The 16,114-nt window shown below is 41.0% G+C and overlaps 1 protein-coding gene across 1 annotated transcript in view; it reads right to left on the bottom strand.

Moving 5' to 3' along the window:
• The window catches only part of LOC135224548 (exostosin-3-like), a 247,063-nt gene that overhangs the window by 12,400 nt on the left and 218,549 nt on the right, over positions 1 to 16,114 (bottom strand). The window contains exons 9-10 of the mRNA XM_064263646.1: positions 6,556 to 6,704; positions 6,254 to 6,358 (exon numbers count right to left, since the gene is read on the bottom strand). Coding sequence (XP_064119716.1) covers positions 6,254 to 6,358; positions 6,556 to 6,704 — 254 coding nt within the window. The remainder of the gene's footprint in view (positions 1 to 6,253; positions 6,359 to 6,555; positions 6,705 to 16,114) is intronic.

Genomic DNA, 16,114 nt, shown 5'->3' with positions numbered 1-16,114 from the left:
CACAGGACCTCTCGGTTGGCTTTCAGTTGCTCTTTTCTTCTAAGGTAGTATTTCACCATTCTCACTGGGCAAAGAGTTCTCTCGGTTTCTTCTCCTACCAAAGAAGATAACCCACGAATCTCGAAGTTCTTGGGCCATGGACTTGATGGGTTCTCATTTGCAAGAAAACCAGGAAGGAAAGAGCAAATGAGAGAGTCCTCCTTAAAACCCACATTACCATCAATCGCCTGAAAGCTCACTCACTCTTCTGGCGGAAAGCTAGGGCCATCAAAAACAGAGTCTTCCTGGTAAGGTCTCTGAATGAGGCTGAATTAGGGGGTTCAAACCTAGAGGACCCAAGGAATTGAAGGACTACATCAAAATTCCAGCTAGGTGTCTTAAGGAGACTGCATTTTCGTTGTATCAAAAGACCTAATAAGGTCCTGTAGGTCCTTATCTTCCGATAAGTTGAGGCCCCTGTGCCTGAAGACATTCGCCAACATACTACGATAGCCTTTAATCGTCGAAACGACTAAGCCACATTCTTGTCTTAAGTAAATAAAAAGAAGTCTGCAATTTGATTCACAGAGGTACTGGAAGAGGAAACGTTATTCCTCTTGCACCATCTTCTGAAGACATCCCACTTCGACTGGTACACTCGTAAGGTGGAAGACCTCCTCGCTCTAGCGATTGCCTTAGCAGCTGCTGACGAAAAGCCTTTCGCTCTGACCAGTTTCTGGACAGTCTGAAGCCAGTCAGACTGAGAGCGGGGAGGTTTTTGTGGTACCTGTCGAAGTGGGGCTGTCTGAGTAGATCGCTCCTTAGAGGAAGTGATCTTGGAAAATCCACTAGCCATTCCAGCACCTCTGTGAACCAATCTTGTGCTGGCCAAAAGGGAGCTATCAAAGTCATCCTCGCGGAATCTGACTCTACGAACTTTTTTAAAGTCAACCCCAGAATCTTGAAGGGGGGAAACCCATATACATTGAGTCTTTTCCAATCGAGTAGGAGAGCGTCTATCCCTATTGCTCCTGGATCCGAGATGGGCGAGCAATACAGATCCAGTCTTTTGTTCTTTGAAGTTGCAAACAGGTCTAAGAGAGGCCTGCCCCACAACTTCAAAAGGCTCTGGCAAACATCTTGGTGCAGAGTCCACTCTGTGGGAAGGACCTGATCTTTCCTGCTGAGGAGATCTGCCCTTACATTCCTTTCTCCCTGTACGAATCTGGTGAGAAGTTTTATCCCCCTTTCTTCTGTCCACAGAAGAAGATCTCTTGCTGTTTCGTACAGAGAGAAGGAATGCGTCCCCCCCTGTTTCCTGATGTATGCCAGAGCCGTGGTGTTGTCCGAGTTTATTTGCACAACTGCTCCTGTCACATCTGACTCGAACTCCTTCAGAGCAAGCCACACGGCTATTAGTTCTTTCCTGTTGATGTGCCAGGAAGACTGGTCCCCCACCCAGGTTCCTGACACCTCCTTGGTTCCCAGAGTCGCTCCCCAACCTGTTTCCGACGCATCGGAGAACAACACCAGGCTGGGGTTCTGGGATTGAAGAGGCAGTCCCTGTGAGAACTTGTTGAGATCCGCCCACCATGCTAACTCCTTCTTGATTTGATGAGAAATTGACAGGGAGAACTTCAAATCCTGAGAAGGACGACTCCAATTCCGATGAAGAAAGAATTGGAGCGGTCTGAGGTGCAACCTTCCTAGGGAAACAAATTGCTCCAGTGAGGAGAGCGTCCCCAGCAGACTCATCCACTCCCTCACTGTGCATACTTCTTTCCCTAAGAAGGTTGTTACTTTTTCGAGTCCCCGGGCTATCCTCTCCTGTGACGGAAAAGCCCGAAAACTCAGAGAGTTCATCTGGATCCCCAGATAAACGCACTCTTGAGCGGGAATCAGACTTGACTTCTGCAGATTGACCAGAAGTCCTAAGGAATAAGTCAAATCCTGGGTTTTCTTCAAGTCCTTCAGACAACGATCTCTGGAATTGGCCCTTATAAGCCAATCGTCGAGATTGAGCGAAATCCTCACCCCTTCTAGGTGAAGCCATTGTGCTACATTCCTCATGATGGCCGTAAAGACTTGGGGGGGCCGTGGAGAGGCCAAAACACAGGGCCCTGAATTGGAAGATTCTTCCCCCCATCATGAATCTTAGAAACTTCCTCGAGGAAGGATGGATTGGTACGTGGAAGTAAGCGTCCTGTAAGTCCAAGGACACCATCCAGTCCCCTGGACGGAGTGCTGCTAACACCGAGGCAGTGGTCTCCATCGTGAACTTCTTTTCGACGAAGTAGTTCAGGGCGCTTACATCCAACACCGGTCTCCATCCCCCTGAGGATTTCGGAACTAGGAACAGGCGGTTGTAAAAGCCTGCCGAAAGATGATCTGCCACTAGTTCGATCGCCTCCTTTTCCAGCATCTGATCTACCGCTAGTCGGAGGGCTTGATTCATGATGGGGTCCCTGTATCTGGCCGTCAACTCCCTCGGGGTATTCGTCAAGGGAGGCCTCGAAGAGAACGGGATGAGATAGCCCTTCCTCAAAATTGACAGGGTCCAGGCATCTGCGTCTTTCTGGGCCCAGACTTCTTCAAACTGTAAAAGCCTGGTGCCTACAGTTGTCTGAAGGACTTGTCTTACTTGGGAGGTTTGATTGACTTCGTAAAAGTCCTCCCTCTTCTATTTGGTTTCCGACCTCTGAACGAAGAGGATCTAGAGGTAGAAGCCCCTCGAAAGGGTTCCTGAGAGGTCGGCCTAGCTTTCTTCGTCTTAGTCTGGAAGGTAGGGCGCGGCTTCCTTGCAGACTGCGCTAGAAGGTCCTGCGTAGCTTTGGCAGAGAGAGCCTTCGAAATGTCTTGAACCAGGTGTTTAGGAAACAGCTGCGTAGAGAGAGGGGCAAAAGCAAAGACGATCTCTGAGCATGTGAGACAGACTTTGTTAAAAATGAGCAAAATACTGATCTTTTCTTCAAGACCCCTGCTCCAAACAGTGAAGCTATTTCGCTGGCCCCATCCCTCACAGATTTATCCATACAGGATAAGACACAATTCAAATCCTCCGGAGAAAACGTGTCCGGTCCTTGAGTTTTCTTGGCTAGACTCCGAGGGACCAATCGAGAAAGTTGAAAACTTCCAAGACTCTAAAAATGCCTTTTAGAATGTGATCTATTTCATTCTTCATTGCCCTACGTAGTTTGGCCGAATTTCAAAGCTGATCTTCTAGTGGCGTCTACTAGTGCCGAAAAATCTGCGTCAGCTGAAGACGGAAGACCCAGTCCCAAGGGTTCTCCTGTCTCATACCAAAATCCTGTCCGTCCTGAAAGCTTCGACGGAGGGAAGGCCAAACCATATTTTTTCCTTTTCCCCGCTTCTTCTTTAGTACGCATCCATGAACCGAAACTCTTGAGCGCTTTCTTCATAGAAAGAGTCGGTTTCATTCTCACACACGAAGATCCTTTCGTTGCTTTTGCTGTGGAGAACAACGAGTGTGGAGAAGGAGGAGCAGTAGGGCTCAAAGACTCTCCAAACTCCTGAAGGAGAACCTCTGTGAGCTTCTTGTACGAAGAAACTGCTGCCGATGTATTAGTTTCTTCCTCAGAGGCTTCCTGGTCTTCTTGAAGAGGAGAACGAGGATGAGGAGAACGAGGATGAGGATCCTTATGAGAATCCTTAGATGATTTCCTTGCTGGGGTACAGTGCGATGAAGGAGACAAACGTCTTGAATGAGGAGAAGATTCCAAAGTAGAGCGGCGTACAGGAGAACGACGAGTCGTAATAGAAGGACGCTTATCCGAAAATTCTTGTCTCATCTCGCATCCCTTCCTAAACGAAGACAAACTCTTAACAGCAAAAGAGGAAGGACTCCCTTCCCTAGAGAGACCACGTCTATCCCTAGGGAAACTACGAGAGGGAGAGCGCCTACTAAAATCCTGGCGCCAATCGTGAGGAGAGCAGTTACTAGGCGCCAAGCGCCTATCTGTCACAGGGCGCTTAGGGGAATCCTGGCGCCTATCAGGAGCAGGGCGCTTGAGAGGCTCTTGATGCCTACGAAGCGGAGAGCGGCTGCTATGCTCCGAGCGCTTAAACGGAACAGGGCGTTCAACAAGATCTTGGTCCTTACCAAGGGGAGAACGTCTGTAAGGCTCCGAGCGCCTAACAGAAGCAGGGCGCTTGAGGCGTTCTTGACTTCTAGCAAGAGGAGACTGATCAGGAGTAAAGAGTCTCGAGAACGAAGAACACCTACTAGGAGAACGAAGCAAACGAGGATCAAGGCGTCTTTCTCCAGGAGAACAGCTACTAAAAGAAGGACGCTTACCAGGCGCAGGGCTCCTACTAGACTCTTGATGTCTTACAGGGGAGGAGCGAACTCCATGCGATGACCGCCTACCAGTCACGTTATCCGACGCCCGACGACAGTAGTCGGAAGGAGAAGGGCGCCTACTTTCAGAAGGGCATTCCCTAGGTTCTCTGAGAAGGCAAGGAGAAGAAAGACGAGACGGAGACGACGAAATAAGTCTTCTATGACCTGAGCGACTCTCTCTTCTTGCACGAACTCTAGAAGAAGGAGAAACAGAAGGGGCTGAGCGTCTACCCGAGGCAGGAATCCGATCTGGGGAAATATCTTCATAGTCCAATGAGCGCCTATCCGACAAATGGCGTCTCGACACCTCCGAGCGGGAGTGGTGTTCCTCTCGTGAAATCCTACGATGTGTAGAAGTATCCTCAAAAGAAGGAGATCGCCGATTACAAGGCGAGCGCTCTTCCGACGAAAAGCGCCTCGATCTCTTGATAGGGAGAGACAAATCCTTCTTTCTACGCGATCTCGATGCCAAGAAGTCCGCCAAGGCTGTGATCTGAGCTTGTAGGCCCGCTAGCACTCGAGAAGGAGAGTCCCCAGGATCTTCCGAAGCAAGCTCAGCGCGAGGAGCGGGAGAAGGAGGGCGATCACAGGATCTCCTAGGCTTCTTTGCTTGCAAGGAAGCTACATCAGAAAAGTCTTCGGGACTGGACGCTAACGTACTGAAGGGAGCCTCCGCAGCCCTCTTCAACGGGCGTGACGCCTCCTTAGAGCTCCAACCATGCTTCGGCGAAGGAGAAGAGGACGACGAAAAACACTGACGAAGAATATTCTTCTTCTTACGATCCAAGCAGCCTGGGAGCGAACTTCAGGATCTGCCCACCGAGGGGACGCCTGACCGGTGGGGGCTCTCCCTAGCCCTCCTGCGGCTTTCGACTTTCCTCCTCCCACTGGAACTGGGAGTCTGGAAGAGGTCTAGGCCTGGAGGCACTAAGGAGCCGGTCAGACGCACCCTCCACATCATGGGTACACTGCACCTATCATCACTGACACTCTTACCTTGATCAGTACGAAGATTCTTGTCTTCCTTAGAACACAAGGAAGCTTTTGAGGCCGCCGCCTCCGAAGACGAATCTACGGCTTCGGTGCGTGGGCGGGAGCAGGAGCTGAGACCTGGGAGGAAGGTTCTAAAACTACATTAATGTTAGTTTCATTCTCACTCATTCTCGACCTGCTCGAACTCCTTGAAGAAGCTTTACGTACCCTATCCCTTTCAAGTTTCCTAATATAAGAAGAAAGAGCCTTATATTCATCTTCGTTCAAAACCTCACACTCTTGACACGGGTTACTAAACGAACATTCATTCCCCCTACATTTAACACAGATAGTGTGAGGGTCAACCGCAGCTTTCGGTAACCTCACCTTACATCCATCAGTCAAACATACTCTAAACAAAACCGGAGTTTTGGAAACAGAATCAAAATCAGACATTCTACAGGAAAATCCAGCGCAAAGTCAATAACGGTCCACAATCAGCGTATGCCAAGCCAAAATAGAGCGAATACGTCACCAAAATGTCCAAATCAATCTCCAGGCAAGCGAGAAATGAAGAATATATCGGAATGAAACGACAACAGTTGTTATCGCTTCAGCGACAGAAAAAAATCTGGCTGGAGAGATAGATTGGTTCATACACCCGCCACCCAGCGGCGGGTAAGGTAGACCACCTGACCTACCTGTCGCGTGTGCCGTGAGATTTGAAATTCTGTCGGAACGTCGGAGACTATAGCTAAGTATATATCTGGCAGGGAAGTTCATGTACAAAATTGTTTATTAATAACTAAAGCACTTCTATTTTCATATTACATAAGGAGATTTTCCAAAATTAATGTTTTGCAACTACTATACCTGTAGTACTATATTTTGAATGACAATAAAAAACATTGCTATTCCTGGATAATCTAATACTGTCCTTACCTGAGTAAAGAAGTTTATACAACTATGCCTTTCAGTGAAATGGGAATCATCTTCAGAAAGGGAAACTGGGCAACCTGGGCAGCGGAATGTCCATCGAGATGTTACCTATTTTAAATTGACAAATATTCAGTTTAACATAAAATGGTACTAACTTGACTCTTGAGTTATAACAAACCTAACATCTGTCCATTAATGATCTTGAGAAACTTGTGAAAACAGATTACCATTTTTAGACACTATCATATGGCCATTTTATAACTCGAAATAATTCCAAACACAAGAGTACATACTGTAATCTTTACCTTAACTGGAGGTTTTCTGGTAATATGAGACACCAAGAAGTTCATTGCAATATCCTCACAGTTCATGTATTCATCCACTTTATCTCTGATAGCTTGTGGCATAACATGTGAATACATGTTAGCATAGTACTTGTGGAAAAAGGCAGCACCTATAGTAATGAATTTAAAAACTTATTATGACAGTGTTAGATGACTGTAGGGGCAAAAATACTAGAGTAATCAAAATTTTACATTACAAAGTAAATAACAGCTACTTTTCAAGCATTGACTTCACTTGTTCTTAGGTAACACTGTGACGCAGTGCCAGGACTGTGATGCAGTACCAAATGCATCTGACCCCTCTGTCATTTTGTCATTTAAATCTATATACTACAATAGATGAATACTCGTACCTAAGGAGGTTTTTACATTCTCTTCTGTGTTTGTCATCTAGTCTTATTTCTTCCTTCCATCAAAACCTTCATTCACAAATATTTTAATAACCTCCATATGTGTTACATGTCCCCAAGTTCATAAAACTGACGGTTTCTTTAGTATCTGTTGTCCTTAATACACTACTTTTACATACAATCAACTTTGTTCCTGACACTTAACCCTTACAGGATGGGCTAAATACGTATACGTATGGTCAAACCTCGGTTTTTGTACGCCTCTCTTTTCGTACATTTCGGTTTTTGTACTTTTTTCTTCAAAATTTTGTCCCTGTTATGGTACACTCGGAAACGCTCCATCCAGGACCCAGCATGTGACCAGGGCCCAGCATATGACTGGGGCCCCGTTCTGAGTGCCCAAACAAAGCATCCCATCTTCTTTCATGACCCATTCTGCTTTTCCATTCATTGTGTTTGTGCTTTTATGTGCCTTTTTATTCAAGTGCAACTGCTAAATAAACCATCATGGAGCCAAAGAAAGTTCCAAGTGCTAGTCCTTCAGTGAAAGAAGTGAAAAACACTATAGAATTTAAGAAAGAACTCGAAGCAAAGTGTTGGAGGAAGTTGCATGCCAATCTCAGTGAGAAAATGTCTACAACAAATGCTGCAGTTAGTGAATTTAAGGCCAGCAGAGGCTGGTTTGAAAAATTCAGAAAATGAATGGGCATATATAATGTGCCTACTTCAGGGATTATGAACATGTTTGCAAAGTGGAATGATGTAAAAAAATTTTGTGGAGAATTATCATCCCAACAACGAAGTTGTAATCTGTGTCTCCAACGTGTTTAATGATAATGCCATTTAACTTTAGGTAAATTTTAAAGAAATGCCAAAAACAAATGTCTATGGACAGTTTTGTTGTGTGACAGGGGTCCAGTAACTCTCAAGCTGATCCTAGTGCCAGTAAAAAACAAAGAGGGGAAGTAACCTCAGATAGTGCCAGTAAAAAACAAAGAGAAGGAACTCCAGATAGGTCCTTCATACCTGAAGTCCTTCAGGAGGGAAAGTCCCCTTCCAAACAATAACCTCTCCTCCTCCCTCTCCCCTCCTCTCCATCTTACATATGCTAACAAGTGTTTTCCATAAAGGTAAGAGTGATATTGAATGTTAACTTATTCATTTCATTAGTCATTTATATTTATTTCTCATTGTTTACTGTATGTAAAACTGTGTTTATTCCCTATAAAATGTATTTTTAAGAACTATTTTTTGGGTCTGGAAAACATTAATTGTATTTACATTATTTCTTATAGGAATTATTATTTTGGTTTTCATACATTTTGGATTTCGTGGGAGGTTCCAGAACGGATTATGTACGAAAACCAAGGTTCCACTGTATAAGCACAACAATTTAAGAAAAATACTCATCAATAGAAAGAGGAAGATATACAAATGTACAAGGTATAAGGAAGAATAAAAATTTTTTTGTACCTTCCACGGGAAATTGAAAGTGAATATTTACAACCCTGTGCAGGGCCTCTTTTCCAAAACACTTACACAAATATGTTCATTTTACCAAGTTATACATGTTTTTCTAATAATTTATTTCATTTTATTTTGTAACATTATAATTACAGCTCACACAATAGTATAACAGATAAATAACTAAAATCGGTAACAAATTCTGAGTATATTTGTTGTAAAATATTTGCAAGATTTACTGAGATGAGGAGATGCAGGAACTTTTTGTGAGGTATGCATGTTTTTTATAATATTTCTTTGCAAAATTACAATTACGTATACCTGACATACTATCATAAACGATAATAAAACCACAAGTGACCCCTGGGTATATTTGAGCAAAAATATATAAAAAGACATCATGGAATAGAGAGGGGCAATACATTACCCCATCAACTCTCAAGGAACACTGATCATCCCTTTGTCCTGGGCTGAGCTACTACAGTTACCACAAGTCATTTATGAACCATTGAAGTAATATGAACATTTTTTTCACTAAATTTATCCAACAGATTTCACAGATGCTATATTTCATCATTTGCAAGCCCTCTACTAACATTAAGATTATGACATTTCATTCTTTTTAATGGGCACCATCTATTACTTCTTTCATGCTTCACTAAACACAACGGACAGCATATCTTACTTTACTGCTTGCATCAGAGTTTTCTGTCCTCTTCAATCTAATCTGAACATAAGTTTCTCTCTTTTGTAGTATGGCTTGACCAGATTTGAAGTTTTGGTTGTGTACCGTATATACTTGCATAACACTCGATCTCGCATATCATGCAACCCCCAAATTTTCACCCTCAAAAAATTATTTTATCACATATCTCACGTATCATGCGAGTTAAATTTAAGAGACCAAAATTTAATAATAGGCTAACCCCTTTTCCTCCTTTTTATCTATTCCATTTTTTAGTTATGCTAACCCCTTTTCCTCCATCTCTTAATCTATCCCATCTTCTAGTTAAGTTTAGAAAAGTAAAAGAGAATGCAAAAAATATCAGTAGTAATGATATATGTACAGTGGAACCTCGACATACGAAAGTCCCAACTTACGAAAATTTCAAGTTATGAAAGCAAAGACGAAGATTTTTTTGCCTCTGCATACGAAAATAATTCAGGTTACGAAAGGGTGTTACTGTAAAGTCCCGAGAATCGCCTGGACCACCGAAAACAATTTTAAAACTCGCGCGCCGCCAACTGAGTAGACTCGCCACCATCCTCCCGCTCTCCCATTGGTTCCTGATGCTAGTCACCGCCATAAGATCCTGCTCTCCTATTGGTCAGCATCTCTCCCATCGTGCTCTACGTAAAGGCGTTCTTCTTCAGCCATTGCTTCGCACCAGTGTTATCGTACGCACGCAGAATTCGTTCATTCACATATACAATTTCGTTTGTTAACGTAAATTTGTGTTAATGATTTTGTTTCACTATTTTAACGTGTTGTGTGAGAACTTAATTAGTATACTACATAACTTAATTACGTACAGTATAGTCATGGGTCCCAAAGAAAGTTGCTGAAATTCACGGATAGAAGAGGATGCTTTCTATGCAGACAAAAATGGAGATAATAAAAAAGTATGAAGCTGGCATGCAGTTGAGTGTGATCGCTAAGGAATACAGCCGAAATCCGTCAACAATAGGCACCATCCTTAAGCAGAAGGAAGCCATCAAAGCAGCTACACCTTTCAAGGGCGTGACTATTTTGTCCAACAAGAGAAGCCATGTGCATGATGAGATGGAGAGGCTGCTTCCTCTGTGGATTGAGGACAAAGAAATCGCTGGCGATACGATAACTGAGACAGCAATCTGCCAGAAGGCCAGCGCTATTTTTGGCGATTTGATTGCCTAGGCCGAAGACGACGGAGGAGAAGGGACTTTGACGGCAACCCCAGACTTCAAGGCTTCTCGGGGGTGGTTTGATAAATTTTGTAAACGGACTGGCATCCATTCGGTGGTGAAGAAATTGAAATTTTGTAAAAAACGTAAAGTATAAAAAAGTAAAAAAAAATTTAAAAATCAAAAAGACAAAAAAAAATTTTTTTAAAGTTTTTTGTAAAGTTAAGTGTTACGGTTTTGTTAATGTGTTTCGTAAAGTTTAGGTTATGTTTCCTGACATTTTTAATGTGTTTCGTTAAGTTAAGTGTACGTACTACGTAACAAATTTTCTGCCATTTGTCCTCCTCCTCTGTTGCCACTTTTGGAGATAGCCTCACTTGAAAGGTAAGGTTCCACATTTTACTACATACGTATGTATGTATATTTACAGGTACATATTAGTAGTATGTATTAAGTTAGGTATTGAATGGTCCAAATTGTTGTATTTCATTGTTTATTGGTCAATTTAGCTTTATTATAAAATTTACTGGGGTGTTTTTGTAGGGCTTGGAACGAATTAGGGAATTTACATGTAAAATGCGGTTCAAGATACGAAAAGCTCAGGTTACGAAGGCCGCCTCGGAACGGATTAATTTCGTATGTCGAGGTACCACTGTACTTACGTTATTAGCCATTGGTCCCAAGAATGTTGCTGAAGTTCACAGAAAGAAGAGGATGCTTTCTATGGAGAATGAAGATGGAGATAATCAAGAAGTGTTAATGTTTTCTGCCATTTGTTAATGTGTTTCGTAAAGTTTAGCGTTAATGTTTTCTGCCATTTTTTAATGTTTCGTAAAGTTAAGTGTTCATGTTTTCTGCCCTTTGTCCTCCTCCTCTGTTGCCACTTTCGGAGATCGCCTCACTCGAAAGGTAAGGTTAGGTTCCACATTTTACTACTTATGTACATACATATACGTAAAGTATTTCTTGTACCATGTACCCTAATACACTTTATTTACAGTTACATACTACAATACAGGTTGTGTTAGGTATTGAATGGTCCAAATTGTTGTATTTCATTGTTTATTGGTCAATTTAGCTTTATTATAAAATTTACTGTGGTGTTTTTGTAGGGCTTGGAACGAATTAGGCAATTTACATGTAAAATGTGGTTCAAGATATGAAAAAATCAGGTTACAAAGGCCGCTTCGGAACAGATTAATTTCGTATCCTGAGGTACTACTGGAAAAAGCATACAGCCAGAAACAGCTGATTTGCTGTGAACAACCAATCCGATAAAAACAGCCTTTTTGCTTGCATTTCAACCATCGTACAATAGTAAAAAATTACCACAGTTACGTTACAAATGACGTTAATGAGAATAGGACTGATATATTTTTACATAACAGGTAGTAGTCTACTTACTACTGCAACTGGTTACGAACAACCAATCATAAATCGAATTGGACTTAAGTCAGCCCATGTTAATTTCCTGTAAGAATATTATACTACCATAGCCTACACTAGGGTAATCAGTACCATCTTTACATATAGGGTAGCCTAGCCTACACTACACAGCATACTTTATACAGTGGTCCCCCAGTATTTGCAAAACTCAAGAAAAATCCACTAAAAATGTTCATACAGACAGCCCTCGGTTAGCGGCAGGGGTTCCGTTCCTGGTAGCCGACGCTAAGTGATTTTCGACGATAAGCGATTTTAAAGCCTACGGCCACCGCACACCTTTTGAAACTCTAGACCAGTCAAAGGCGCCGTAATCCCACAATGGCGCAATAAGTAAAATTATATTTATGTAGTATAGTACTGTAGAATTTACTGTACAGTACGTTATAGCATTGTAAATACTGTAAAGTGAAAAAAGCCTAGCTTTAATCCTTTGGGTGTCTAGAGTATGTAAAGATATAATAAAGTTTATACAGGGTACAGGTAGCTGTAGTGTTCAAGTTACGATCGTTAGTCTTACGATAGTCCGATTTTATGAGAGATCAAATTACAATGGCCTAACTTTATCCATCTTCTAGTTACATAAGTTCAATAACAGCAAAAGAGAATGATAAAAGTATGGTTTTAACGTTATACTCGTTGCGTGAATGTGTACAGCCATGAACAACCGAACGAGAAACGACTTTTTTTTTTCTTCTAAGTACAACCGAACTGGTTAACATCCGTTTGGCTTGTATTTCAATCATCGTACTACAGTACACTATTACCGTAGTTGTTATAAATGGCGTTATGTATAGAATAGAACTGAGATATCTTAATGTAATAACTTTATTCGCTATAGATCAAAGATCAATATAGATCAAAGATCAATCGGGAAATATACTGTTAAATTTAAACCTAGTTATAACTGAAGCTGAGAAAACTGTTCAAGCTGCTAATGACTATTATCGTACATCGGCAACAAGGATAAAACTGCAGTAAACGTATTCCATTAAACACAACTGTAGATAAAATTGGGATAATATCATTTTAATCAAAACTACTATGCTTGAAAGAACACATTTTACTGTTGGTTTCATGCTGATATAAGATAAATAACGTAAAGTTTGTATTACGATGATATAAAGGATTATTGCGAACGGAATCACATAATTTTTTACGCAATAAACATGCCGCCAACGTAATCTGTTAACGAAAAAAAAAATTAGTTCACATTCACAAGACATATTCAATAAATATTTCCACCTAAAAACACGTTGTATAAGGAAAAATAACCTTGTCTCATATAAGTCAAGTATCTAGATATTCGTTTATGCTAACTAGAAGCAAGAGAATTCGCTCAGAATTGCGTTATGCTGAAACAAACTCAGTCTCGTATTCATCGGCTGATTTCAAACCACAACATTAGCCGCTCCGCGGAATACTGGCTTAAATTTGCCGTAGTATTTTACAATACAATAATATGAGAATACATACAATATTCTTGGATACAGTGAAATAATGTATAACTTTTTAAAGAATTTATAGAAAAGATGCATAATTAGTAAAATAACACCATGCATTTTTCGGAACAGTGGCGGACAAGAACGAACATGAAAAAACATCCCCTTACAACGTGGACCGTAGTTACAAAGGCTGCCTTAATTTGTATCTTATTTATGTACAAAAATGAAAATACCTTTACGTAATATATTTTCATACACATTTTAAACATAAAAGCATAAACATTTAAAAAATCGACACATCGATCGCTAAATTTGCACTCTTTTTAACTCAATATTTTCGGAAGAACGGCAGACGGCGGCATACAAGAACGAACATGAAAAAACATCGTAGTTGATAACTTGAAGGGCAGTTTCAAAAGCTGCCTTTTTATCATATTTCTGCACAGAAATAAAGATACCCTATTCGTAATACATTTTCATACGCATTTTAAACATAAAAGCATAAACATTTATAAAATCGACACATCGATCGCTAATTTGCGGCGGCTTCACAAGAAAGAACATGAAAAAACATTGTATTTGATAATGTGGAGGGCAGTTTCAAAAGCTGCCTTTGTATCATATTTCTGTGCAGAAATAAAAAAACCTTTCACGTAATACATTTTCATACACATTTTAAACAAAAGCATGAACATTTATAAATCAACACATCCATAGCTAAATTTGCACTTATGCAACTCAATATTTTCGGCATAGAACAGCGTCAGAGGCATATATTTTACCCTAATACCTACGTAATAACTCTCCATAAAATTTGTTAATATAATTTGTATAACCTTTAAGGTCTGAACGGCATTTCTACAAATGTATGAACTTAGACAACGGCGCTAGTGGCGCCGTTAACTGAAAATTGTGCCGTAAAAATACCTTTAAAATGCCTTATTTTTTTAATGAATATTTTTGACGACAGCCGTAAAACCGATTCGCCGTCGAGCGATTGCGCCGTTAACCGCGGGCCGCCTGTACTTGGTTTTTATAAATAGTTTTATCACAAAAAGTGCATTTTATGATGAAATTGATTAAAAAACCAGGAATTTGTGGATATTTCTCATAGAAAAATACCGCGAATGTGCGAATTTTCTGCGAATAATGCAGGGAAACGTTCCTGAGAGAAATCCGCGAATCCAGAGAACGCGAATACGGGGGGTCCACTGTACATATATGGCATACTAATTATTAATTTCAGCTAATTCTCTAGGTTCAATGCACATTGGCTTATGATGATTCAGTACAAAGAGAAACTGAATAACATTTAACAAGTTAGCCTCGCCTATATGATGATGATGATATCGTGGTACATATATCGTATATATATATGAATACAGTAGCCTAGCCTTAAGTATACTGTATACTACATATGTAATGATTACATAATAAAAATATGGAATGTTAGTCCATATATACAAAAGACTAAAACTAAAGAGGTCAACCAGATTGCTTGCAGGAATGTGATCAGACTAGAGACGCTAAAGATGACGTATACAATAAAGTATGTAGGCTAAGTTGACATGCCGTCACCTGTAGTCATTCAATTGTTTATAAACTTTAGTCCAAGCTTCCTGCTTGAGACAAACACCGTGACCTATAGCTCAAGCGGCCTACGTGATTAGTAACTACATATGTCATCTGATTGTATGTTCGTAAGTAACTATGTCATCTGATTGTATGTTCATATGTCCGAGCTACTGTCTGCTCCTTTATGACTTGTAACCGAGATGTAGAAAAGGCAGAAGAGAGTTAGCTATCGTCATTAGAAGACCTGTACCTCTTTACCTAAGCTTTATCATGTAGAGAGAATAGAATTAGCCATCATCATTGGCAGAAGCGATCAAGCTATCGTCATTAGAAGACTTGTACAATCATACCTGATCTTCACCATGTAAATTCAGAGAATATAAGTATTTTTGTACTTCGTGGTTTCTACTAGATCCTCACCTCATCACCGAATCATCATGAGTTTAACACATCGTCGTCATAACCAAAGAAGATAATACCGACTTCGTAAGTGATCTACAAACCCCAAGACACTCCATTGAATATGGAAGTGCAATACCAACCGACTTAGCGTAAGATTATCGCAAGTCTAACATTACCTCATAGGGCGCCTTATTATACAAGGCAACAGCCCTAAAAGTGGTGGCAGCGTCCCAGAAGAACTCTACAACGTCTTACGAAGAAAAGCCAGAATAATGAACAATGTATACCAGAAGTCAACGACGACGAAAGCAACAGATTCTTCAAGCAACCTAGTATCATCGTTTAGCGAGCGACTTCAGAAAACAACAAGAACTCTTCAACGACGACGAAAGCAAGAGATTCTTCAAGCAACTTAGTATCATCGTTTAGTGAACAATTTCAGTAGTAAATAACTTCAAGAAACAAACCCGACGTGTCTTTTTCCTACGGCAACGCAAGCTTCGTCTCTCATTAGAATCATTCAAGAAAACATCATTAGTGAGCGTTTCCGGCACTTCAAGAAACAAACCGAACGCGTCTGCAGCATCGGATCTTCAAGGGCTCGAATCATCCAAATAACGCGCACGGGGGAAACTCAAGCCAAAAAACCAGGTCATCCGCTAAATAGAGAAGGAGGACCAAGGCCGTGTGTCGTTATCGGAACACCGTGACTTCCCACAAAAGCAAGCTAAGTACAATTTTTTATTCATTTGGAGTAACTGAGTGTTTCCTTTGCAGGTCGAATTTCGTTATTCCTGTGGCTGAAGTTACGAGACATTCTTATTCTTACTTTTTTTACAGAAATTATCTACATCATTGAGATTTCGCTACTGCGAGTTTTTTATCTTTGAGTGTCTGTTTCCAGAAGTTCTACTGAAATATCATAATCATATACTATGTTAATTTTATCATTTTGGG

The sequence above is a fragment of the Macrobrachium nipponense genome, chromosome 12, assembly GCF_015104395.2.
Source record: "Macrobrachium nipponense isolate FS-2020 chromosome 12, ASM1510439v2, whole genome shotgun sequence".
NCBI classification, from domain to species: domain Eukaryota; kingdom Metazoa; phylum Arthropoda; class Malacostraca; order Decapoda; family Palaemonidae; genus Macrobrachium; species Macrobrachium nipponense.
The sequence above is the reverse complement of the archived record's forward strand: the minus strand, read 5'-3'. Positions and strand labels throughout refer to the sequence as shown.